The sequence below is a fragment of the Chelonoidis abingdonii genome, chromosome 15 (genome assembly GCF_003597395.2).
Source record: "Chelonoidis abingdonii isolate Lonesome George chromosome 15, CheloAbing_2.0, whole genome shotgun sequence".
In the NCBI taxonomy this organism is placed as follows: domain Eukaryota; kingdom Metazoa; phylum Chordata; order Testudines; family Testudinidae; genus Chelonoidis; species Chelonoidis abingdonii.
Genome location: NC_133783.1, coordinates 54760437 through 54786167, shown reverse-complemented (window position 1 = coordinate 54786167; position 25731 = coordinate 54760437). Strand labels below are relative to the sequence as shown.

The following is a 25731-nucleotide window of genomic DNA, read 5'->3' as shown; positions in this document are numbered from 1 at the left end:
CATGGGCCCAGATCTTCCTAATTCCCATTGAAAATCATTCTGTTTTTCAATGCCAATCACACTGGACGCTGCTGGAAACAAATACTCATAATAAACGTTGTTTCATGGTTACAGTTGCTGTTTATTTGTGAAAGGGACAGAAAGTTAAGCTCTTTGGGCAGGCGAATCTCGTTGGTCTATATAAAAAGATACTTGTGATCATTTTCGGGAAAGTTTGTGAAGTGTTTTCTTTATTAAGTGCTAGATTCTGCCAGTGGGGATCCTTGCCAACAAAGGCACTGCTCAGCTCGCATCAAGGTGAAAGATTCTAGCCCTAAATCTCTGCTTGTTTTGATTTTCCAGGTTGAAGCCATCGGAATGGCTTTCAAATCTACAAAAAATTCCACAGGTATGAATTATAATCTACTGAGATTTGTCAAATGAAAATTATTTGCTCCGGCTTTCAAATTATTAAACTTATGTAACATCTCCACCAGTGAGGTGCTAGACATCTCACAGAAATGGAATGAGGCAAGTCTCTTTCCTAAAGACATTTCAACGGACAACATAGAACACATGGGAAAGGAATGCAGTATACAAAAAAGTGAGAGGTTAAATTAAATTAGAATATACCACATATTAATGCCATAATTCCACACACACACACCCCCGTGGCTTCTCCGAGTAACCACAAGCCCCGATGCAGCCTTCTCCCCTAAAAAACAGCATCTTTCCCCATCCCTGTCAGACTTGGTTTGGACTGAGTTTGAGATGGATCCAGCGTAAAGCAGTGGTCCCCAAACTTTTTATGTTGTAGCCCCTTACCTCTGTCTGCACTCACCTCACTCGCTGCCTTCCTCTGAGAACTACAGTCACTAGCTGGGGCTATTGTCAGGGCCAGCAGCCGGGTGCGGGAGCAGGGCTGGGAGCTGGGACCATGGCTGGGGGTGGAGCCAGAGCAGAGCTGAGGCAGAGCAAGGCTGGGGGGAACTCCCTCCTCGCCCTCCTGGCGACTGGCCTAGACCCCCCCAAACATTCCTTCATGCCCCCCAGTTTGGGGACCACTAGTGTAAAGGAGCTAAACCAAACATGTAGGAGACATGTTCAGTAGTTCCAAGACATTCATGGCTTTTCTTAAGGCAAAACTCCCATTGGCAAAACTCCCATTGACTTCAGTGTGTGTGTGTGTCTATATATGTATATTCAGATGGGGTTTGCTGTGGGTGAAGGCATGGCCTTTATAGGCTCTCCAGCTACCTCCACGTAGTCCTTGGGCACCTTAAGAATAAATCTACATCTTAAAGACTGGCTTCCAGGTTATAAGGAGTTAAGGCTAGATCTTGCTTATCTACAGGCCATTCTGAGGAATTGCAAAGCACATTAAATAGAAGGGAGTTAGCTTTTGATTAGTCAATTCCACCCACTGATCACAAACTGAGCTAGCTTGCCATGGCATGCTGGGTCATGAGTCTATGCATTTGGATTTGTTTTGCTCCAGAAGCATTAGCTTGCGTTTTCCCCATTTTACTTTCTGTCCATGTAGCTCCTTTTGTCAGATCCTGCCTTGCACCAAAGTATTTTCTGTCCTTTCTGGTGTTTGTAACTCTTCCAAATTGAATGCCATCTGCAAATTTCATTAGTGTGCTATTTACTCCCTCTTTCAAATCACTGATGAAGAAATTAAATTAGACCAGACCTAACACAGACCCTTGCACCTCCTCAGTGAAATACGTTGTCTCTAATCACTACTCTGTGTTTACAATTTTGGGGCAGTCGGCAGCAATAAAATCTACAGAAATGGAATGTGGTCGAACCCTGCATTTTATAGCTGTTATTTGTGCTTGTCTTCTCACTGAACAGGTTTCATGGCCTCATAAGCACGGAAGCCCAGTGCTCAGCAACACTTTGCTAGCAGGCCCATGTAGGAGATTAACTAACAACAAATTGAGTGATGGTGCCATTCATTTCTCTTTGTCTGATAGGAAATCAAGGCACATTTTTTCAGGATGATGAAGTCTGCAAGCATGGTGACTTTATCAAATCCCCACCGCCTCAGCTTTTCACTACACAGGTAAAGTAAACCCAGATTAGTCATCCTCCAGCAATCCTTTAACAAACCTCTGTTATTTCTGCTGTTTTGAGGTTTATCAAGGCAAACTTTCCTTTCTGCAGAGTTCTTGGAAAAAGCGATGTTTCACCTTGTGCAAGTCTAGCTAGAGATGCTACACCTTGAAGTACCTTAAAGGCCAACAGATAAAGGGTTTCATTGCAATTGACCAGTAGGTATCTGAAGTTCATCACTTTTTCTTTTAAATCACACTTCAGCAGTCAGAAATGAGACCACAGATTTAATCTTTTGCTGCTGATTTAGGGTCTGATCTATAGTCCTTGCAAGTAAATGGGAAAACTCCCACTGACTTCAGTAGGCTTTGGATGGGTTTGAGAGTGTTTTATTATTTGATAGACATAATAGGATTTACATATACAAAACCCAAGCTGTGACTGTGTAAAGGATCCAGGTATTGTATCAGTTGCACACACCGCTAAAACAAAGGCTTCTGTTACCTACAGTCATAGATCCCTTCTCTTCTCCAAGGACAACACCAAGTACTCCTACACGCAAAGGGATTCTACCACACTTATGTTGATGAGCACCTTTCTCCACATTGGGACTTTACACAGAAGGATCTCTTTAGGTTTGGGAAGGCTTTCAGAAACTGGCCCGAGGCTGGTGCATTTCAGCTGGATACACACTGTAGGCCTGATCCCACACTCTTTGTGCACTCCAGATACCTACATAGTACTAGCAGGGCCTAATTTTGTCAATCAGGCAGTAGCCCCTTGTGGGGATCTCAGGGAGGGATTATATGGGGGATGGCACCGGCTGCCCTGCCTCTTCCCACCCATACTGGGATAGCATGCGATCATGGCACTGCACAAAGAGATTAGTCACTGCACAACGCTGGGCACAGTTCTTTGGGCAGGCTATGGCAAAGGTTGGGAGGTTCATTGGGCACTCGCCCCAGCCCTTGTGCGGTGTTTAGATGTTGCTTCTGATTATTAGAACTGGGAACACGGGCTGTTGGGAGTCTGAAAGGACAGGAAACAGGAAGGAGTGGGGAGGAGTTAAGGAGGCAGAGTGGGAGATACAGAAGGTGCAGCAGCTTGGTGAAGAGATTTCCACTTTAAAAATAAAATCCTGTTGAAGTACCTTGCCTGGTTGATACAACACCTTGGCTGCATATACAAGAACCAATCACACTCTAGCCCTAGGTGTTTGGGATATATAAGAAATGCATGATGGGGCCCAGAAACAATAAATCTTGTCCAGTGTTTTTTGCACCTTAAGCCTGAACCAAAGCCCACTGAAGTGCACAAGAGTCTTTACATTGGCTTCAAAGAACTTTAGATGGGCCTTCCTCCCCCACAGTCCTCATGTTTCTGTTGTGCTTCTTCCATTATCAGAAAGCAAACAATGCAGTTCCCTTTAAGGAATTCTTTATGACTGAAAACTTTCCAGCTGGCTGAATCAAAAGTGTTATTTTTAATTATGTAAAAGTCTAATGCCACCCAGAAATCTGTGGGGTTTTTTCCCTTTTCAGAATATAAAAATAGCCTTTTTCCCCTCCAGTTGATAAATATTTTTTGTTTCTTTTAAAATTTTCTGATTTTTAAAAAAAAAGGGAAGGAAGGAAGTAGTAGTTTCAGGTTCCAAAAATGGAATTTTTTCCATTTTCAAAAAACAAACATTTTGGGAGCATTTCCATTGAAAACCCAGCACATTTTTATTTTACGTATTTATTGACTTTTGTGTAACCTTTCTGTGGAAAGGCCTTACATTTCTCAACCAGTTCTACTATTAATGTTGGCTGTGTTTCCAAAAATGCTGTAATCATTACAACAGTGCCTACCATAATGGGGCCCCATTCTTGGCTGGCCCTGAGGTCCCACCGTAGTAAACATGATTAATTAATCTCAGAGGAAGAGTTATTTAAGCAAGAGCACAGAAATGATCTAGCAAGTCCTTGATCCTCATGACTTTTATGGATGAGCATTTCACAGTGTGCATCAATGTATGGGATAAGCCTTATATAGGTAAATGTTTCATATGCATGTCCAACAGGATTTCAAATATTGAGATTGGCATAAGTAATTATGAGAAGATGACAGCAGTAAGGAAGATGTTCAAATGCCATCCTGAGGAAGTGCTATCCATCAACACAGAGGGCAGGAATTACTACCTCGTTGGGAAGGACAGGTACTCGTGGCGAGGAGGGGAGGTGACAGAGGGCATAGCCACTAAAACAAGTGGCTCTTGGGATCCAAGGGGAAAGAAATTCTTAGCCCTGCTCATGGGGAATCAACTGTAGGGGATGAGCCTGCTCTGAGGGAAATAGAACAGGATCATCCCCTACAGTCCAGAGGGAGAATAGATGTAGGGGAATGATTCAGGGGTTGACCCCTAGCTGCCTGGCTCCCGTACATGTCCCCACTGCACCTAGAACCTACTCCCACTCCACAGGTGGAAAACAGAGAAAGAAACTGTGGAATTCTTTGCCAGAGGATGTTGTGAAGGCCAAGACTATAACAGGATTCAAAAAAGAACTAGATAAATTCGTGGAGGATAGGTCTATCAATGGCTATTAGCCAGGATGGGCAAGGATGGTGTCCTAGCCTGTTTGCCAGAAGCTGGGAATGGGCAACAGTGGATGGATCACTTGATTACCTCTTCTGTTCATTCCCTCTGGGGTAACTGGCACTGGCCACTGTTGGAAGACAGGATACTGGGCTAGATGGACCTTTGGTCTGACCCCATATGGCCATTCTTATGTTCTTAAAGAACAGGAATTAATGCTGCTTCAGCAGCCAATAGAAATTTGGTCAGGAGGGAGCATGCTTTGTAGAGGGGCTCCCAGCTGCTTTGCCCCAGTTTTTCTCCCTTTTCTTCCCCTTCTGCAGCTGTGTCAATGAGAGTGTTTTTCATCAAAGTAAGTACTGCAGGATGGTACCCGGTACTCCTAACCAAAGCAGGAAGAACATGCCTGAGCCCAAAGAGAAAAAACATCAAATACCTAGTTATCATTCAAGCATGCATTCATGCGGTGCATTGTTCCCTTAAGTCATCTAGTAGGAAAAGTTCCAGAGCCCATCAAATTAGTCCTACTTGTGAACAAAATGCAGCATCTCTTTCTTAGTTGTCTTACAATGTGACCATCTGTTAGTCTTTTCTCTGTCTACCTGTTTAATCGTATTTCTGAAGGTCACAGGCCATCTTCTAGGCTACAGTCTTGCAGGATGCTGTGCATTCCTGTGAACCACATGGTGTGGAGCCTGAGAAGCACCTCACAGGAATTCTCCACAGAAGTGAGCTTTTAGAGACCATCTTTCCACTGTGTAATCTCATTGGCCTTTATTAGCCAATGCTTTGTGTAATGGGCTGTAGTCATATGCTCCTGTGCATAGCTCAAACTTGGTTTTGAATGGGCAGCCTACAGAAACAGAAGCCTCCTTACAGCACCAATCTATCATGGGATTTTTTGGCCAGTAGGTCTGCATACTTTTTGGATCTACTGGCCACACTCCTACAATTCCCTAAGGCCACCACACTACAGCAGTGAACTCCCCTAAGGCAGAGCTCTAGCATTGTAAGGAAGAGGCAGCTTTTCCCTGCTTGGCCTTTTCGGGGCCTGATCCAAGGCCCACCATAGTCAATGGAAAGACTCCCATTGATGTCAATGGATGTAGGTTTAGGCCATTAGGAAGACATCGATGCACCATTTTTTTTTTCTAGTGCATGATAATAAAGAGTTTTTCATTTCATCCCTCCAACCACAGGGAACAAGTTGAGGACTGGTTCACTTCCCTATCTTCAGTCTGCATGAAGGCAAAAGAAGATGGATGCTCTGCTCAGGTGACATTATAGTACAAAAAAAGTCAGCTGTTAAATGCACAAATCAGCCTCTTTAAAGAGAGCAGTTTGTAATTTCATTAGTAACTCATGAAGAGAGGGAATCTATACATTGATATTTGCTGGTATAGACCCTAAGTATGTTAAGTGCACTTTCCCTGTAACATCGGTTTCCTAATGAACAAGAGATTCTCTTACGGTGAAATCTACCCCTGTGCAGAGGACCTGCACAATGCCTGCTCACCACTTAAGACCCACTTAAATGCTAAAGAATCTCTTGTTATTAGGAAACTGTACTTGTAGAAGTAAAGTGCACAGGACTTAAAGAGTACATGGGCCTCATGCAGGGGTGAATTTCACCCATCATCTCTCAGAATAACAATGTATCCCTAATTCTCATTTCTTGAGCCTTGGAGCTAAAACTCTGCATCATTGGGAATCACATGGGCTTCTAAGAGCAGACTTTTGTCCAAAGAAACCATCTGTCCTCATACTGCTGTCACTGAATTCCTAGAACCAGAATCCTGAGACTCAGAGAAGCAAAGGTCGGTCCCTCTCTTTGCCACCAGCCTTCGATGAAACAGTTTTGAGCACCCATGAGGAGAGTCCGAGTGACTGCGGTGAAGTAAGGAGCTGTTGCTAATGATCCTGCTACTAGGGCTACATGTGATACTTGATTTGTATTACTGAACCTCTCCATGAAAAGGAAGTTCTCCTGAGCTTGCAGCAGCATGCACTCAGGCCACTGGAGTGACAGGAACATTTTGCTTTCTCTTGGGATTGGAAAGTAGATGTTGAGGCTCGAACATGAGAGAATTCCTGTAAAAGGCTCATGCTGTCAGATTTGTTTCCTGCCGTATCTGCATTTAAGAAAGGTGGGGATTTTGGATGGTGATGGCCTCGGCTGGAAACCTCACTGACTATTTCAGCAAATGGGCCAAGGATGACGGGCCTGGAGACCGAACGGTTCTCCCATCCCTAAAGGAGGCCCCTGCACATCAGAGTTGGCACATCTTACCAAAGCCAAGTGCAGGATGCTTCCGCTGCTGCCACCTGTGAAGTTCCTGATTGGTGATTAGGATTTAAGGTCTGAAGAGACAATCAAAGGCACAAATGGGAGGTAGGTGTCTGACTTCCATTGACTTCCTATGGGATTTGGGCATCTAACTGTCCTTTGTCAATCCCCCTCCCTCCTCAATATTTAAATAGAAAGGAAAAAAGTACTGCTGCTTTCCTGGTGTGCCTGTAGATTTGTCTAGACAAAGTAAATGAAGATCAGCCAGGAAAGCAGTGGTTAGTATAGTCACAAAGTACCACGCAAACAGGGAGTGTAACAATGGTCTGGAGGGAGCGTAACAAAGACTGTGCTCTGTTACCAACCAACCATGCCAATAAAACACCTCCACTACTTCTGCCCAGGTTGTCAATGTTTTTCCTTTGGTGTGCAGGTGGAAGATCCCGCAGACGACAAGAAAAGGCCTCACTCAGATCCCGGCTCTCATGGTCTCCGTGAACAGCAGCCTCACCACAGTTCACCAGCACCTCTTCTTCCAAGTCTGGTGAGCATAGCTACTGGGGCCTGGAAAGCCTCTTAGACATGTAAATGTTGCAGGAATGCTCATTAATGTAGGGCATTAGAGAGTTTACTGTGCTGCTGTAAGTCCTCTCATGTAGCTGCTCTGAGCCAACAGGAGAGATCTCTCCCATTGGCTTAACTACTCCAGCCCCCACAAGCGACGGTAGCTATGTCAGTGGGAGAAGCTCTCCCACCAACATAACGCGGTCCATGCCAGTCTTATGTCAGTGTAACTTCTGTCATTCAGGGCGGTGATTTAGGCTGCAGTGTAGACCTAGCTTTGTCGTCATAACTCATCTACCCTGAATATCTGTATGAATGGTGACTCAACCACCTCCTTAGTAAGTCTAACTGGCTCCGACTGCTAGCCTTTTCTAATTGGCTGTCATTATTTCTTGTGTAGCTCTAACAGCTGCTCCTTCCCCTTCTGAGAGCATGAACAGGAATTCCCTCACAGTGGGGCAAGTTGTCACAGCTCCGTTGACTTCAATGGAGCTACAACAATTTACACAAGCCGAGGCTCTGTCCTTGCTAACATATTCCTGAGTCATCTTTCTAACATCTCTCGTGGTTGTCTACACACAAAAACTGCACTGGTTTAACAAAAATTGATTCAAAACCTCTTTAGTTAAACTGGGTGCCCAACCCTGCATGAATACTCTTGAATTAGCATAAACCTGGCTTAGGGTTAGTGTGGCTTAGTTTACACCTGTAACTGATTTCAGCCAGGCTTAAAATAGGAGTGTTCACACAGACAGTGGCACCAGTTTAACTAAATCAGATTAAAATTACACCACTTGTTAAACCGGTGCTATTTTGTGTGTAGACCAGACCTCTGGCTCACCCGCTTCTCTTTTACCTGCTAATCCTTCTCAGGTTTGTATTGCCTTGGAGCAAAATATATTGCCAAGAGCCTACAGTGTGCTCTTGTAGCCAAAAAAGCTATTAGGAGGAGTGTTGCCAGCAGATCGAGGGATGTGATTATTCCCCTCTATTCGGCACTGGTGAGGCCGCATCTGGAATATTGTGTCCAGTTTTGGGCGCCACACTACAAAAAGGACGTGGAACAATTGGAGAGAGTCCAGCGGAGGGCAACAAAAATGATTAGAGGACTAGAGCACATGACTTATGAAGAGAGACTGAAGGAACTAAGCTTATTTAGCCTGCAGAAGAGAAGACTAAGGGGGGATTTGATAGCAACCTTCAACTACTTGAAGGGATGCTCCAAGGAGGAGGGAGCTAGGCTGTTCTCAGTGGTGACGGAGGACAGAACAAGGAGCAATGGTTTGAAGTTGCAGTTGCGGAAGTCGAGGCTGGATATTAGAAAAAACTTTCTGACTAGGAGAGTGGTGAAGTATTGGAATGGGTTACCTAGGGAGGTGATAGAATCTCCATCTTTAGAGCTATTTAAGGTCCGGCTAGACCGCACCCTGGCTGGGATTATTTAGGGAAAATGGTCCTGCCTTTAGCAGGGGGTTGGACTAGATGACCTCATGAGGTCCCTTCCAACCTTTTGATTCTATGATTCTTGATTCTATGATTCTAAAATGCTGTGCCCATGTTGTGCAGCAGGCATCACAGAAGTCCCTTTCTGCTGTGGATACCTGTTCTGGGCTGACTAACTGTGGACAGGAGGGATGGGGTGCACAGGGACTTCACATGGCCTTCAGTTTGGATTAAGGGAGCTCGGCTTTCTGTTCGAGACTATGCGGAAAGTACAATTAATAGTCTTGCCCAACAGCTAACAAGGAACAGCACTCATTTGGTTTTTTTTGATAATAAGAGGTAGTAAATTTGTTAGTACAATATTATCAGCTCCAGATCTTTCCTGCCCATATTGCTACTTGGACAGCGATCTCCTGGCTTGTACTTTTGTGTTTATTTCCTTTTCTAGACATATGACTCTACATTTACTGGTATTAGATTGCATTGAATTACTAGTGACTCACTATTGTAGTGAGTCACTACATCATGCAAACTCTTCCTCAGGTAATTAATCCTGACTCTCACAAATAGACATGAATGAGTCTACTTGTGTAAGGACTCATTCACCTGAGTGAGGGGTTGCAGGCTCCAGTCCCTAATCTATCCAAGTCACTCCACACTTTGAGGCCAGGGACACATATCTTTGTTGTCCCTCTGGTTCCCATGACAGCTAATTCCAAGTTGAATTTACATACTCTAAATAATGAATATGTTAAAAGGAACCCAGGTCCTGACTCCTACTCCCCGCTCCTAATCCCTTGTATTAAGCTTTTTATTAAGATTTTATTACTTGTGTTGCGGTAGCAGCTAAAGGCCCCACTCAGGATGGGGGCCTTACTGTGCTAGGCACAGCACACACACATAATGAAAAGGACTCAGAAGGGTTTATATTCTTGGCAGAACTCCTGATTAGACACTCCAGGTTGGGGAACACTAACAGTAACAATTCCCCACTGTAAAAGCAGCAGAGAATCCTGTGGTACCTTATAGACTAACAGACGTTTTGGAGCATGAGCTTTCGTGGGTGAATACCCACTTCGTCAGATGCATGTAGTGGAAATTACCCCGCTGATCACTATTCAACCAGTTTCACATCCCACTTTATGCTATTTTTAATCTGTGTGGTACTTACCCAATTTCTTCCTAGTTTTATCATGTGCCACTATGGTCTGGACTCAACAAGGTACTACACGCAACTCATGCCTAGATTTAAGAATATTCTCACTGAAGTTAACGACGTTACTCACCTGCTTAAAGTTAGGAGTGTGATTAAGCGTGTGGCTGAATCAGGGCCTATATCAAATGCCTTTTGAAATCCGGCACTGCTGCAGTATATCCTCTGCATTCCATTTTTGTCCTGATTCTGTGATAATGCCAAATAAGATTATTCCATTTGTTTGGCAAGAGAGAACTTAGATATGCATCTGCTGGTGTAATTTAGGGCTCAATCCTGGAAGGAGTAGAGCTAAGAAGGAAATAGTTTTCCCATCCCAGAAAAATTTGAGATTTCAAAAGAGATTCCCCATTCCAATCAGGGCAAAAAGTAAGGGGAAAAAAAAAACGAACGAAAAAGGAACCACCTTCTTTTTCATGAATCAGTGATCCCCAGAAGATTCTGTTTAGCTCAATCAAAATGTTTCAATTTTGACTTTTTTTAAATGTTCTACTTTGTGATGATTTTTTTAAAAAAATGTTAAACAGTAATTAGCTTAAATTTTGAAACAAAAAGTTGTTTTGAACCAAAAAACTGGACTTTTTCACTTAAAAAATGTCCAAAATACAACTGACAGTTTCAAAACTATTGTTTTCTTTTCCAAAGAATGTTTTGAACTGAGAAATTAGTCAAAAATGACCCATCTTTCATGAATTGTTTCAGCATTTGACCAAAAAAAATGGTTAGTTGAAAAATTCCCAGCCAACTCTAGTGACAAGCACTCAACTCTCACTGAAATCAGCAGGAGCTGAGAGACCTCAGCATCTCATGGGAATGTTCAAAACCCTACAAACTCAAGCCCTTAGACACCTTGTTCATTTAGGGCTGATTGAAAGTTCATTGAAGTCAAGGGGGGTCTGTCTCCACTGACTTCAGTGAACCTTGGATCAGGAGCGTAGAGTCCCATCTTTTCTCCCATTGGCTTTTATGGGAACATTCTTGGACCTGTGTTGACTCTAGACTCCAATAAGTGCCATCCTTTGTGTTTTAATCAGTGACTACCCACAAGGCACACAAAAAATTGATTGCTCATTCCTCATTTCTATTCAATGCCAATTTCCTCCTTTTCCCTGTAAGACAGAGGGTAATCAGTTTACTTTATCTTGAAAACAATAATATATTTGGTGGCACATTTAATAGTTTTAAAATTTATTGCCAGAAGTTCCAATTTATTGGAAGAAGTAAGAGAGAGATAAAGAAGGAATGCATCAAACATGGCATGTGGAGGTTTACTGAGAAGAAGCTAAATATTAATTATACTCTGCAGGACAATCAAATCAATGAATGAGAGGGAATGTAACGATGGAGAATTTAGCTTGAAGAAGTGACTTGTTCATCCAGGACGTGTCAAATACTCCTGGTCTTTATGAAGAACCATGCTGTGCTAGCTCCTACTGAGGGCAAAGCAAAGCACCCAGCATATATTGGGCTCAATTTCTACTCTCAGATAGTCAGGCATAGCTTCCAGCCCACTGAGCTTTACAAGTCAATAGCTCAAACTGCTCTCTAGCCAATAATTCACTCTTTTTTCAGAAAAGACTCTCATTGCTTTTAATAGTGGGGATCAAAAATGAATAATTTCTCCTTTTCATTGAAAAAAGTTGACATTTTTCAGCCAGTTCTAGATTTCAGTGAGGGTGTTGTTTAAGTGAGGACATCAGGACTGGGTCTGTAGCAAAGAACCCCTATACAGATCCTCAAAGATACTTAGGCACCTAACCCCCATTGTGGTCAAGGGGGTTAAGCATCTGAATAACTTCGAGGATTTGGGCCCTAGTGTGCACAAGTGACACAACATCACGTGTACATTTTTGACCATTGGACCTGATTTTTTTAACACAGCAGCTATTTTTGCATATGCAGTCATTTGCGAGGGCAGTCAATGGCAGGTACAAACATTGCATCCACAAATCAGCTATTTAGATCTCTAGGGTAAATGATATTAATACTCACAGCATTGCACCTGCAGCTGATTGAGTGTATAACTGAAAGCAAAGACAGAAGCCTTGTTTAGAAGTCAGATGTATGGTGATATTATTTCTATCTTTGAAGAGCAAGTCTTCCCACAACCCTTCCCAATGGATTTGTCCAAGTAAATGGAAAGAAGATGTCAGGTGTAGAGAATGTAATGTCCTATTAAACATTGAAGCATTTTTTTTTTTTTTATTTTTTTTTTACACAGAATAACAATTCTGAAAAGACCAGCATAAATCAGCTGCTGTTGGACTCAGATGAGAACACCAGAGCAGAGGAGGAAAACTATTATGCTTCTCCAAGCAGCATTCTAGCACAGGTAAGCCTGAGGGATAGTTCAGTAGTTTGAGCATTGGCCTACTAAACCCAGGATTGTGAGCTCAGTCCTTAGGGATCTGGGGCAAAGCCAGTACTTGGTCCTGCTAGTGAAGGCAAAAATAATAAATTTAGGTGGAAGGATAACTCAGTGGTTTGAGCCCTGGCCTACTAAACCCAGGGTTGTGAGTTCAATCCTTGAGGGGGCCATTTAGAGATCTAGGACAAGAAAAAATCAGCTGGGACAGTACTTGGTCCTGCTAGTGAAGGCAGGGGACTGGACTTGATGGCTTTCAAGGTCTGTTCCTGCTCTATGAGATAGGTACATCAGGTAGGTTTCTCTGTTGATCCTGCTCCAAGAGACTATTCAGTGGTAACAAGGTTGCTCAAGAACCAAACTCCCAAATCATTGGCTAGCAGGAAGTTAAGATGGGAGAGAAGAACAATGTAGTGCACACTGGTTTGGGAAGGAATGCATCTAAGCTTGGATTAGCTGGGTGTTTTGGTTAATTGAGGTTTGGCTGAGCTGCATTAGCACAATACAGCACAAATGGACGCTACTTAAAGAAGCTAAGGGGCCTCCTTGGTGGATGAAGAAAGAAAACATTTCCCCCTGTCATGAACATACAGCTAAGGGTAGCATAAAATCCCTCCTTTACCTGTAAAGGGTTAAGAAGCTCAAATAACCTGGTTGGCACCTGACCAAAAGGACCAATAAGGGGAGAAGATACATTCAAATCTGTGGGGGAAGGTTTTTGCTTTTGTGCTCTGTGTGTGGTTCTCTCTGAGACAAAGAGAGAGACCAAGCAAGTAATCCAGCTCCTATTGAAATGATACTTCTAATATTACAGAAATAGTAAGTAATAGCAAGGAAATGTGTTAGATTATCTTTTGTTTTAGCTTGTGAATTTTCCCTGTGCTAAGAGGGAGGTTTATTCCTGGTTGTTGTTTTGTTTTGGTAACTTTAAAGTTTTGCCTAGAGGGGAATCCTCTGTGTTTTAAATCTTATTACCCTGTAAAATTATGTTCCATCCTGATTTTACAGAGGTGCTTCTTTTACTTTTTTCTTTATAATAAAGTTCTGTTTTTAAGAATCTAATTGGTTTTTAGTGTTCTAAAAACCCAAGAGTCTGCTCTCTGCTCACCTTGGTTATCTATTTGATTGGTATTTTATTTTCAAGCCTCCCCAGGAAATGGGGTGAAGGGGCTTGGGGGGATATTTTGGGGAAACAGGAACTCCAAGTGGTTCTTTTCCTGAATCTTTGTCTAACTCACTTGGTTGTGGCAGTGATACTATTCTAGGACAAGGAATTTGTGCCTGGGGAAGGTTTTTAACCTAAGCTGGTGGAATATAAGCTTAGGGGGTCTTTCATGCAGGTCTCCACATCTGTACCCCAGAGTTCAGAGTGAGGGGGGAACCCTGACACCTCCCATGTTGTTTTTCATTTTCAGCAGCTGGAAAGTGAGCTATCTAAGTCTGATCCCCCGGTTCAATCACACAACCCAATGGAGAATGAGGCTCATCTCTGCAGGAAGTTGTATTTGTCAATGAAAGCTCTGTAGGTAGCACTTTCTTTTAGTATTTAAAAGAAAATCAATGCAATGTAACTATATGGTCAGAGCATTCCTGCTGTCTATGAGGAAATCTACAGAGCGCAGCCTGTTTCAGAGAGGCCTTTTTTGGGCAGTGCAGGGAGTTTACCAGAGTGAAATTCAAGGTCACTTCACAAATTCATACATTATGGCATCCTGACAGGCTTACCCAGAATAAAATGTGACTCTGTAAGAAGTTGACTGATGTTTTTTCTGGGCTAAACAATGTAACATCTGCAGCCACGTGCATCACAGACACCCAAGCCAGACACTCATTAGAGTAGGCAGTGTTGTGTACAGTAGTTGTTAAGAAAGAACTGTTTCCTGGTATGCCACTATCTCACTGGGTAATCTTGGACAAGTCACCTCTCTGTACCTCAATTTTCCTACCTATAAAATGGGTCTAATACTACTTACTTTATAGATGTGCTCTATGGCTTGATGTTTGCAATATGCATCAGTATTGTCACATGAAAGTCATTACTGAAGTGCAGAGTATTAATCCATGGTCACATAGAAACGTCACAGCTTTCACTATGCACCAGAGGGTGGCCACTAAGAACTTCATACAACAGCATAGAAGTCAGATTCTCCAGTTCCAAAATATTGGGCCCCTAACTCTTGAGTTATAGGAGAATTTCCATTGGCTGTTAATACTTGTGACTCACAGAAGAACAATTCTGATTCTATCCAATGGAAGACAGTAGTGCGTGCTCACCCACATATACGATTACAATTACAACATTATTTAATGTTAATGTTATATTAATGTTATATGTGGAACTGGGAATAGAATCAAGACCTTGCACTCCAAATCACAAGCCTGTCCCATTTGAGTTAAATGATCTCTCCATTAACTGTTGGTACTAATTACACCTCTTTTCGGGCCTCCAGCCACTAGAAGGCACAACAAATAATCGGACAAGCATTTGAGCAGGTCTGACACATTCTATCCGGTAGAGGTCAATTATGCATTCTCACACAAGCCAGTATATTGCAATGCCAACAATCTATACTCCTTTTCCTTGTTAAACCATGTTGCTTGGAATGGTTTTCATTTTTAATAAATATTCTTTCAATATTGTAAGTGTTTTGGTTTTTATGCTCCATTTTTAGGAGGCCAGTCTAGTTGATTTATCTGTAATTTTGGCCATTCAATTCGCTACAAGAACTTGTTATTCTTTGCCTCACTGACATCTGTTTGACACAACTTCAAACACAACAAGAGTAACTGTGACTTGACATGCCAACCCAGTGCATTTTTTATGAGCATTCTTATTCATTAGGTTGCCTGAAGAGAAACTCCAGCCCACATGCAGAAGTGATGAATTCCTGACCCTTCCCAGAAGTCAAGAAAATAGCATAGATTTAAGAAACTGCAAGGCAGATGGAAACCAACAAATGCTCACGCAAAGCAGTACCAATAAGCAGCTAACTCAGGAGAGAAAGCCAAATGTATCGTCATTATCAGTGGTTCAGTTATCTATAATAATCAAGTAAGGATGTTTTGGGCTGAAATATGTAAAGTAATTACTTTTAAAGAGGATTCTATTAGACACAGATCTTTGAGCGAGCTATTATGGACTTAAATTACTTGATAGCAGCATTCTTCCTTGTTCTAGTCAATATCACACAAACCAGAAATGGATGAATATAAGAACTGTGAGTTTTGAATTTGCGATGGCCAGGTCAAGGCCAAACACACCTCATAACACCTTTAAGAATAGGTGCTGTTGCTCTTAAGATCTGTTTTGGGATGAGAAAGGGGATTAAGGCCCTGGTCGTGTTTGGAAAGAGTTTACTGGTGGTATATTTATTTTTTAATATGCATTATTAGAAGTTTTTTATCTACTTCCTTCTCTCTTGCAAGATAGTGAAGAGTGTGATTTCTAGCAGAAAACAGTAGTAAAAGCATTAGAAGGTGTTTAAGCATTGAAATCAATGGGAGTTAAGCATCTAACTGCCTTTCAGGATCAGGGCCAGAAGAGTCTGCCTGTGAAACCTCCTATTTTAACCTATCTCCTCCAAGCAGAAAGGTGGTACTGTGTTACAAATAAATAATGGCCACAGCTTCCTCATCATCTAGACCTTGGGCAAGCTTCTTAATGGTGAGATCTGATCAGGGCCAGAGCAAGGATGTTTCGCACCCTAGGCAAATCTTCTACCTTGCGCCCTCCCCCCCCGTTCGCCCCCACCTGAGCCCTCAGCCCCCCCAAGAGCAGCCCCCTCCGACCCTTAAGCTGATTGACGCGCGACCTGGGAGCGGGAGAGTGAAGCAGCCACGGCGTGCTCGGGGAGGAGGTGGGGCAGGGGTGAGCTGGGGCAGGGAGTTCCCCTGCATGCTGCCCCACCCTTAATTGCTGCAGGCAGCCCTCCCTGCTCTCCCCTGCCCCAGCTCCCTCCGCCTGAATGCCGGTGGTGACCAGGGCGGCCGAAGATCTGGCCACCGCAGTCGCTGCCAAAGAAAATGGCTCCCTCCAAATCCTAGTGCCCTAGGCAGTCACCTAAATGGTTGCACTGGCTCTGGATCTGATGGAGCAGAATATTCTCCAAGAGAAATGCTGGCAAATCCAGCACCTGCAATATTTAACAGTAGGCTGGATAATGCCCTGAAGGACAGACTGTAGAAAACAATAATGAACTTTCACGAGGGTGAGAAAGGAAGGCACAGATAGATTAGATGACCTGAATGATGTTTTCCATCTCAGCTTCCTATTATTAGTGAGTATGTGCTTCAGTTGTCTGATTGGTAGAGTCTGATTTGTCTACATCCTCTCTTACAGTAATGTCACAGATGACAGCCAACTACAAGAGGTGGATATTTGCATCCCTCATGCTGATGTCACTAGTAATCTAAAGCTTATTGAAGCAGCAGGACAAATATGGTAGGACCTTTAAATCTTATGGTGGTGGGTACTTGTCCCGATGTAAAAGCCTGTCAAGCACTATATAAGAGCTAGGTATTTCTTGCAGGGTGTAGTAGCCAGTGGGAAAGCATTAACCTAAAGGCTATTCTTCTAATATCAGCATGAATGGCATGATTGTCAGTTGTCCTTCATGCATATGGTAAATTGACTTGTGTTTATGTGACTGTCAATGGAACAGGGGCAAAGAAAGTCTACTAGGAGGATCAGAGGAATGGAAAACCTACCTTACAAGAGGAGACTCAAGGAGCTTGGCTTGTTTAGCCTAACTGAAAGAAGGCTGAGTGGAGATATGATTGCTTTCTATAAATACATCAGAGGGATAAATACCAGAGAGGGAGAGGAGTTATTTAAGTTAAGTGCCAAAGCTAACACAAGAACAAATGGATATAAACTGGCCATCAACAAGTGTAGGCTTGAAATTAGATGAAGGTTTCTAACCATCAGAGGAATGACGTTCTGGAACAGACTTCCAAGGGGAGCGGTGTACGCAAAAAAACTTAACTTGTTTCAAGACTGAGGAGATAGTATGATGAGATTGCCTACAATGGCATGTGGCCCATCTGTAACTGTTAGCAGCAAAAATCCCCAATGTCTGAAGATGAGGCAGTCTCTGACTTGCTACAGAGAATTTTTCCCCAGGTATCTGGCTGGTGGATCTTGCCCATGTGTTCAGGGTCTAACTCATTGCCATATTTGGGGCCAGGAAGGAATTTTTCCCCTGAGTCAGATTGGCAGAGACCCTGGAGGGTTTTCACCTTCCTCTGTAGATCACTTGCTGGTTTAAACTAGAGTAAATGGTGGATTCTCTGTAACCTGAAGTATTTAAACCATGATCTGAGGACTTCAGTAACTCAGCCAGAGGTTACAGGTCTGTTACAGGAGGGGGGTAGGTGAGGTTCTTTAGCCTGTGATGTGCAGGAGGTCAGACTAGTTTATGATGATGGTCCATTTGGTCCTTAAAATCTATGAGTCCATATGGCCAGGAGGAGTGTGTCCTATTAAATACCAATAAATAAAGCTTTTCTACCAAAAATCTCCCAGCATTTTGTACAGTTGGACAAGTTATCACCTCCACATTACGGGGATGCTGCAATGCAGGAAAATTCAGTGGCATGCACAAAGTGTCCGATTCCGACCCAAGGCTACCACCAATCAAGAAGAGGTTTTGTGTGAAGATGTGATAATCTTTGGAGGTTGGGAGTGTGCTTTGATTGTTCAAAGCATCAAAAAGATTATGGGCTCATATTTGGAGCAAGGGCCTAGGAGGCAGGATTCTTGGATTCTACTCCTAGACGAATGGCTGATTCGCTCTGGGTCTTACAGCAAATCACTTCAGCTCTCTGCACCGCAGTTCATAGTACTATGCACAGATGAGCAAAGCTATCTCACATAGCTGTGATGTGGTTTAAATAAGAAGCGTCGGCAGAAAGCTTCGGGTTGAATGCAGACTGTAAGTGCAAAGTTCTACTGAGCTGTTTCAGACAGGCTGACCTTAGTGGGAGTCCCAGTATAGACCTGCTGGCCGCCAGGGATTTGCTAACCATTTTCAGCCCTGAGAATAGTCCATCCAGCAGCCAGACATTGTCACTCTTGGATGTTGGGGGCTGGAGGGTATCAGTTCTCCCAGCAGCGGTGCAGTGTAAGTAGGCAGTGTGGAAGTCAGTTCTCTCCCTAGATCTTCAGTATCAATAAAGTAGGAGAGAGGAAAGAGGAGAGGGGTAAAAGACAGACTACGTGGAAGATTAGTTCAGTGTCTCATCCTTGCCCCCTGCTGTGCCGCCTCTTGCTCTTTCACTGCTGCTCAGCGGTAAGACTGGCTCTCGCCGTGGCTTTGATGTACCACATTTATCAGCGGCACTGCGAGTCTGGAGGAAATAGCTTTTTCAGCCCCTATCAGCGAGAGCAGAAAACACCACAAAAGAATCAGAGATAGGGCCCAGCTGCAAAACTTGGATCTGGAGCTAAACACCCAGGGCAACTCTAGTGGGAATTCATACTGAAAGCATTTGGCTGGTTTCAGCTGGCAACAGTTTTGGAACAGAACATCAGATTGAGCAGTCAGCGGGCTCCCAGGCTGCTAATCCTCCAGGAGAAGCCAGGAGAGATCAGCAGCAAAGAGAGGCCAGCTGAAGGATTCTCAGGGAGTCTACTGAAATTGTCACTAGGGTAGTTGGAGGCAGAGTTTTGATGCATCCTTTACAGGGGCAGCCACAAAGCTCTAATCCTGCTGTTCAGATGCCAAGATTTAGTTCAGTCTGGGCTGCAAAGATGGCCTGGAAAAAGCCACTCAGGTAAATGAAGGGCTAACTTCTCTGCATCCGAGGCAGTATAGTTCCATCAGCAGAGTGTTTGTCCCCACACTGTACAGAACCAAACAGGGTTAATCCCCTCACCGCCTGGGGACCCTCCCCAACCCAGACCTGTTAGATTAAGGGATGACAATGCTGCATGACCTGTAATCAGATCCTGTTTGGAAGTACTGGTTGGAATGGATGAAGCCATTTGGTTAAAACCAAGGATCAGGCCAAAAAGCAATTATCCCTTTTAATCTGTGTACCACTTCCCATTTTGGTGCAGGGCCACGCAGCACAGCTGGAGTGAAACAGATCTGTCATTTGTGTTTGGACAGTGGGTCCAAACAATCACATTCATGGTCTTTGTCTCTTCTTCCACCTCCCCAGTGTCTCGCATTGGAAGGGTCCCTACCGCTTAGGCTGTATATTTCACCATGGGGATCACATAGTGGCTGTGAATGACCTGCGCACGCAAAGCATTGATGACATTTCCTTGTTTGTCAGCAGGTCCAGGAGAAAGGAGGTAAGCCCTAATGGTGATTGGTCAGGGAACAAGAGACATAGATTTGAGAGTCTGATTATGATCTCGCAAGGGCTTCTGCCAATCCAAGCCTTAGAGTTTCAGGAGCTCACTCTTGTCCTGAGAAACTATGCAGAGTAGCTGAGACTAGCCGTGTTCCCTCACATTTCTTGGTCCCTAGCAATATCTAAATGGATTCTGATCACCATCATATGACTGGGGGATTAGCCTGGGGCACGATTCCAAAGGCTGTGACTATGGCCAGGAAGAGATCCAAATGCATGACACAGCAGCGCTGGCGAGAAATCATTACACCTTTCATAAAAGGCAGATGCCTACTGAGAGTTAACCCTTTCTTAGCAGTCTATGCATGGCACCCACTCCATCTTATAAAGGTACATACATCTGTATAGTTAAGGTTGCAGAACATTTTAACTTATAACGTTGTGTTTTCACTCATTGATAACTTCCCATAGGTCACACTTGGGACTGATGTTTTCCATGCATGCTCTGTCCCAAATGGGGAATTTCTTTGGGGGGAAAAAAAAAAAAAGAGCAAACTTGTATTTGCCATTTTTGAGCTCTGCAAGGGTTTATACCCACCCTTTACCCCAGTTTCCTGCCAAGCAGATAGCTCAAAATCATTCAGCTTTGGAACTTGCATGCCGAGGGCTATTTACGTGCCAAAAGTCTATTGAACTTTTTTTTAATTGGTTGGATGCTAATGAAGTTATAAGCAACAGAAAAATCATTTCTGATCAGGAGCCTCAGGCAGGGACAGAGGCTGCTGCTGAGACCACTTGCACAAAAGGTGGTTGTGAACACAAAACCCACCACAACCATGGCTGTCTGAGCTCCGGGCATAGGAGGAAACCATCAGTAGCATCACCACCAAAATCCCACTCTGTACCGATTTGCAATAACACCCTAGATTCCCATGGAATGGAAGGGTCAAAGTGTCCACACTGTTATTCTTGAGATGCAGAGCAGCTACAAATCTCATGCAGTCAGTCAATGGATGTTACAGATGCTCAATATCTTTTGGTTGCAAGCCTTTAGGCTGTTGGCTTCTCACATTAAGGAAATACCTGTTTATTGTGTATGTAGGAGGTTGCTTGAAGTATTCAATCCATTGGATGTTTTACTCACACTCAGAACGTTGGGAAGAGAACCTAGGAATCCTGACTCCCCTTCTCTAACCATTGGGCATAACTCCCTGTTCAGCACTCATCACCTTCTGGTAGAGGGCTTGAAGTCTGAGTAGGCCCTCATAATACATAGCAGCAATATACACTGGGTCCCATGTGGAGAGCTATATTTCTCTCAGCTAGGGTGACCAGACAGCAAGTGCGAAAAACCGAGGTGGGGAGTAATAGGCACCTATATAAGACAAAGCCCCAAATACTGGGACTGTCCCTATAAAATCAGGACATCTGGTTACCCTAGTCTCACCTGGGCTGCAATCTTGGCACTCGTGATCTCTGCCCCTCATTCGGGCACCTTTATGTTTGGATCTGCTGAGGTCACCCAATGCCAGCGTAGACTGAGCAATAGAAAGCCTGTCTCAGATACCAAGAGACAATACAAATAACACTGTTAATAGATGAGGATATTTAGATGAGGGGTGGCAGGAGGGAGGCTGGGGGAAGCAGTGATATTTTATCAGATGTGGATTTACTGAGCTATAACAAGGTGAACCTTGCGTGTGTGTTTTGGTTTGTTTTTTTAAAGGTGAAACTTACTGTCCGTCGGATCCCAGATTCAGACATTTTCCATGTTAAAGGATGCTCATGTCCCTAGGTAAGTGCCACCATTTTAATGGCACCTATTAACACAAAAGAGGTTGTTTCTTTCCATCCTAGCAGTAATGTAATTCATTGTTCCTAAGCAATGCACGTTTATTTTACACCAGGAGAGGCTTGAGTTTGTGTAGGAAGAAAAACAAATCTATATTTTTATTAATCAATTTGTTGCAGTTGTGCATAGGGATCCCATTGTGCAGAGATTGTACAAACAGGTGTATAGTCCCTGCCCCAAAGTGCTTAAAAAGACATGCAGACAATGGGAAGGGGAAAGGGATAATGTGATAAATAAATAGTGCTTTCATTTTTAGTACCACACAATCCTTCCAAATAGTCTTCCCCATTCAGAGCTGTCGCTGTTATGTGCGGCTCTACAAAGAGTAAGAACTGACTGTTTGGATTTGATTTGCCATTTAAAGTCCCAGTGAAATATTTGGGGCAGATGACTGTTCACTGTGAAATCAAACAGAATAGCTGTAGCAAATCTGAAAGTCAAATCCTGATATCTAAGCCTGTGTACTGCATAATCTGGACTCACCTTTGTTTGCCCATTAAACTCATTCATCAGTTATGAGCATGGGAGGGAAGTGGGAGAGGGGGGAAATTGCCTTTGGAACACAGCCACATTTTCCCTTGGGTCCCGCTCTGGGAAGGCAGGAGGCCAGCTTAGCACTGGACAGGTGCCTCGGCAGTAGAATCCTCTGTGGATGCAGGGTTTTGATTGGGGCCCCTCATATTACAGCCACAAAAAAGACATCAGGAGGTCCTGGACAGTAGACTTGGTTGGGAGATGGGAGCCTGATCCAACTTATTGGGCTTCAGTATGAGGTGCACCAGGCTCCAGATGAATATGGGGGGGGTTGGGGACAGATGTTCGGCCTATACTGGAAGAGTCACCACTCAGAGCAGAAAACACACTGATCAGGAAAGCAGTGAGGGTTCCTGTGAGTTGCCATGCAATGAAGCATAAGGAGCCATGAACATTGGCTCGTATGTGAACGGACTTTAATCTGAGGGTTTCCCCAGGTTGCCAAGCTGTCTGAGAGAGACATACTTTTTATCGCTACTTCACAAGAGTCACCATCACAGTTGCTTGACACCTGAGTTGGCAGTTAGTGCAGAGGAGTGAAGGATGAATGGCAGTGGAGTATGAACTAAGCCAGGTCAGGATTCAAGCTGGGAAAACTGGAGTGGCTCAGTTCTACAGCTAAGCAGTAGCAGTCTGTTGCCTTCACAAAGTCTTACATTCCCTGCAGTATAAAGGAAAAGAGGGCACATCACAGTGGAATTTCCAGAGCAGGGATTTATCTGTTTCCCCAACAAAGGATATCTCACATCGATATTCCCGGCTACGTGCAGCTGCAGTACAAGAGACTGAAGTTACACAAACTCCTGCTATCTTGCAAATATGCCTGATTTGCAATGGTCTCCACACAAAAGTATCTCTCTTCTTGATATGGAAACCTCTGTAGCAGTGCCCTCTAATACGCGCTAAAAGAAGACCTTGTCCTGTGCTATAGGGACTTCTGCTTACCGAAACAAGGGTGATTATGTTCTGTTGTAACATATATGGATTCAAAAGAGTCTTATAACAAAGCAGGTCTCCTTGAGAGTAGGTCAAATTTATCATGCCAACTAGAACAGGATGACAACAGTATCAGTGAAGCCAATCATAATGATTAATAATGTTTATACAATGCTTCACTTCATTTCTGCTCAGGTCAATCTCTGAAGGGTTTCAAGCCTCTCTCTCTTCTGTTTTGTAGATAAGTGGTTGCCATGTGCATATTCCTGAAGATGGAAGGATCATGATTTAATATTTCTATTCCAGTTGCACTCAGATGCCTCATTGTGTTGTGCTCCGTATAAACTCATAGGGAAATATGGGTCCTATTTAGAAGGCATCAGCTGTGACACTGAAGGTAGAAGGAAAAGGACAACATCTACCTGAAGAACTTCCATTCATTCAAAGTGGTTCTGGGGCCACTTCTCTTTAAATTGTCTTTTTTGACCAACATCACTGGTGCTGCAACAACGCCGTTACTTGATCGGAGGACTGTTTTTCTTCATGGCTAAGATGGCTTTGGATGTGATCACTTTCTACCAAATTGGGATTGGAATCTTCTCTGGTTTTGCACGTAAATCAGCCTTCAGGACAATCTTCCAGCCTTGAAAATGGCCATATGTCACTGAATTGCAGTGCAAAGAATTAACTGCCTTTCCCCAATTAGGGAGGAATAAAGGAGGTAGAAATGGAGTTGGAAGTAATTTCCTGCCATTTTCTGGAGCAAATGTTCGTGAAGCGAGGCATTAACGGGTGTATGATCTGTCTGTAGTTGTCATTGGAAAAACACTACTGCAGAGAAGTTTGCACATATCTGTTGAAGCAGAAAATGAACCATGCGCACTCTCTCTCTCTCTGTTACAGCTCTCACTATTATGGCAATAGTGTTGTTTCTATGGCAACATGAAGTTTTGGTAGATTTGTCTAGCACTGCATGTTCATCTGTATTTCAGAAAATATGGAATTTATTTCCCACTTTTGCAAGTCAGAACCAAGGTGCTACCAAGTGATTGTCAGCTGCTGCTTGCTTTTATGTCAGACTGTATATAGTGTAGATGTGCATTACAGTGAAAGTTACATGGTGTGATTTTATTTGTGATGCAGATGTATTCCATCTATGAAACACAGAGGTGAGAGCCATGTGATGAATTAGAGGGACATGGGCTATGTTCCACAGGGATGTGATGCAATTTAACACATTCCTATGACTGCATCATTTGCCCAAAATTATCCCAGCGGAACTCACTCTAACGTTGCCGTTTGGGGTTTCAGACACCCCCCTCCCTTTAAACAAAAATGGACTTGCCACAGAAGTATTGCTTTCATCCCCCCAAGTATATCATTTCCCAGAATTACACCTGCCCAATGCCCTGGATGAGCAATATACAACCCGGCTCCGATAACAACTTTTCTAGATCTACAAGCATCATGGCTTAAATATTCAATATCTCATGGCCTTTCTGGGCTAGGAACAGCAGCTTTCTACTAATGGGAATGGGAGATACTCACCCACCTTCTACTATGACTCAACACTCCCTTCTAGCAATGGAAGGCCCAAAGGCAATGACTTTAGACTTGTGCTATTCTTAGGTCTAGGGGTGTTATTTTTAGATCACTTTTAGGTGTTTTACCTTTAATTTTAAAGTTCTCTGAGCTGTGCACAGCTGAACCATTGCCCTTCTCTTTTTATCCAAGAGGTGTTATATAAAATATAATATGTTGTATGAATGATGTATGTGCCTTTGTAGCCATTACGTTCTACTGTGTGTTGTCCTAGCTAGCCTGGTGTAAGTTTAGAGCTACCTTGGGTGGGGTTTTTTTAAAAGCAGCAAACTTCTGATGCAGTGCTTAAGGCCACATGACCCCAGAAACTGAGGTAGTTAGCAGCAGATGCTCTGCCAGCTTTGAGAAAGCTGCCTGCCTAAAGCCATGGCAATCCTGCACGAGTGCCAAAACCAGCTCACATTGCTGATGCCTTAAGCTAACCCACTTGGTGCCTGGGCCAGTGTCTGCCATAATATCTAGCAACTCTCTAGGTGTGTCAGCATCTCCAAAATTGGGCTCACTGGCTACCGCAGCAAGGAGGAAGGGAGGTTGGAGCGTTAATTGACATTGTTAGTTAAAACATTAACAGGCTGCACATTTATTGTACTGTGATTTCCTGTAATCTAATGCAATAGATGCCTGTAAGAGGGTGAATAACTGACGGTTAATTTCCATGTTCCCATGGCACACACTTTACTGGCCACTTTTTTTCTTTTTAAATCTCAGATATTGGCTGTGACCTTTGTATCACTGCACGGTTTTTATGGTAAAGTCACTGTTGGAGGCAGGGGAGAACCCACAATTGGTCAGAGCGAAGAGGAGCTCACCGAACAGAGGATGGTTGTGGGAAGGGACTTGTCCAAATTGACAAGCCTGTATTGTGAAGTGGGGGAGAGGGGGGAAAGAGAGGCACAAAGTCTAATGTATAAAACAGACCCTGGCTCATAACTGTTCTTGGCACTTCCTGGGCTGTGAGACACACCAGCTGGGAACACCTCCTAATGGCTTGTCCCAGAGGACACAGAGGCAGGGCCGC

The 25731-nt window shown here is 43.5% G+C and overlaps 1 protein-coding gene across 3 annotated transcripts; it reads left to right on the top strand.

Annotated features, from left to right (window-relative positions):
- Positions 1 to 251: 251 nt before the first annotated feature.
- On the top strand, positions 252 to 24878 carry PLEKHS1 (pleckstrin homology domain containing S1). Of its 3 annotated transcripts, XM_032775149.2 has the most exons (14): positions 252 to 388; positions 1962 to 2050; positions 2152 to 2258; positions 4103 to 4237; positions 5815 to 5890; positions 6402 to 6512; positions 7336 to 7446; positions 12344 to 12454; positions 13906 to 14009; positions 15330 to 15539; positions 16827 to 16928; positions 19652 to 19787; positions 21516 to 21584; positions 23353 to 24878. In XM_032775149.2, exons 4-13 carry the CDS (start codon positions 4143 to 4145, stop codon positions 21582 to 21584), a joined length of 1125 nt encoding a protein of 374 aa, XP_032631040.1. In that variant the 5' UTR covers positions 252 to 388; positions 1962 to 2050; positions 2152 to 2258; positions 4103 to 4142; the 3' UTR covers positions 23353 to 24878. The 3 variants fall into 3 exon arrangements, with proteins under 3 accessions (XP_032631040.1, XP_074928654.1, XP_032631041.1); XM_075072553.1 differs by lacking the exon at positions 6402 to 6512; XM_032775150.2 differs by lacking the exon at positions 16827 to 16928.
- The last annotated feature ends 853 nt before the right edge of the window (positions 24879 to 25731 follow it).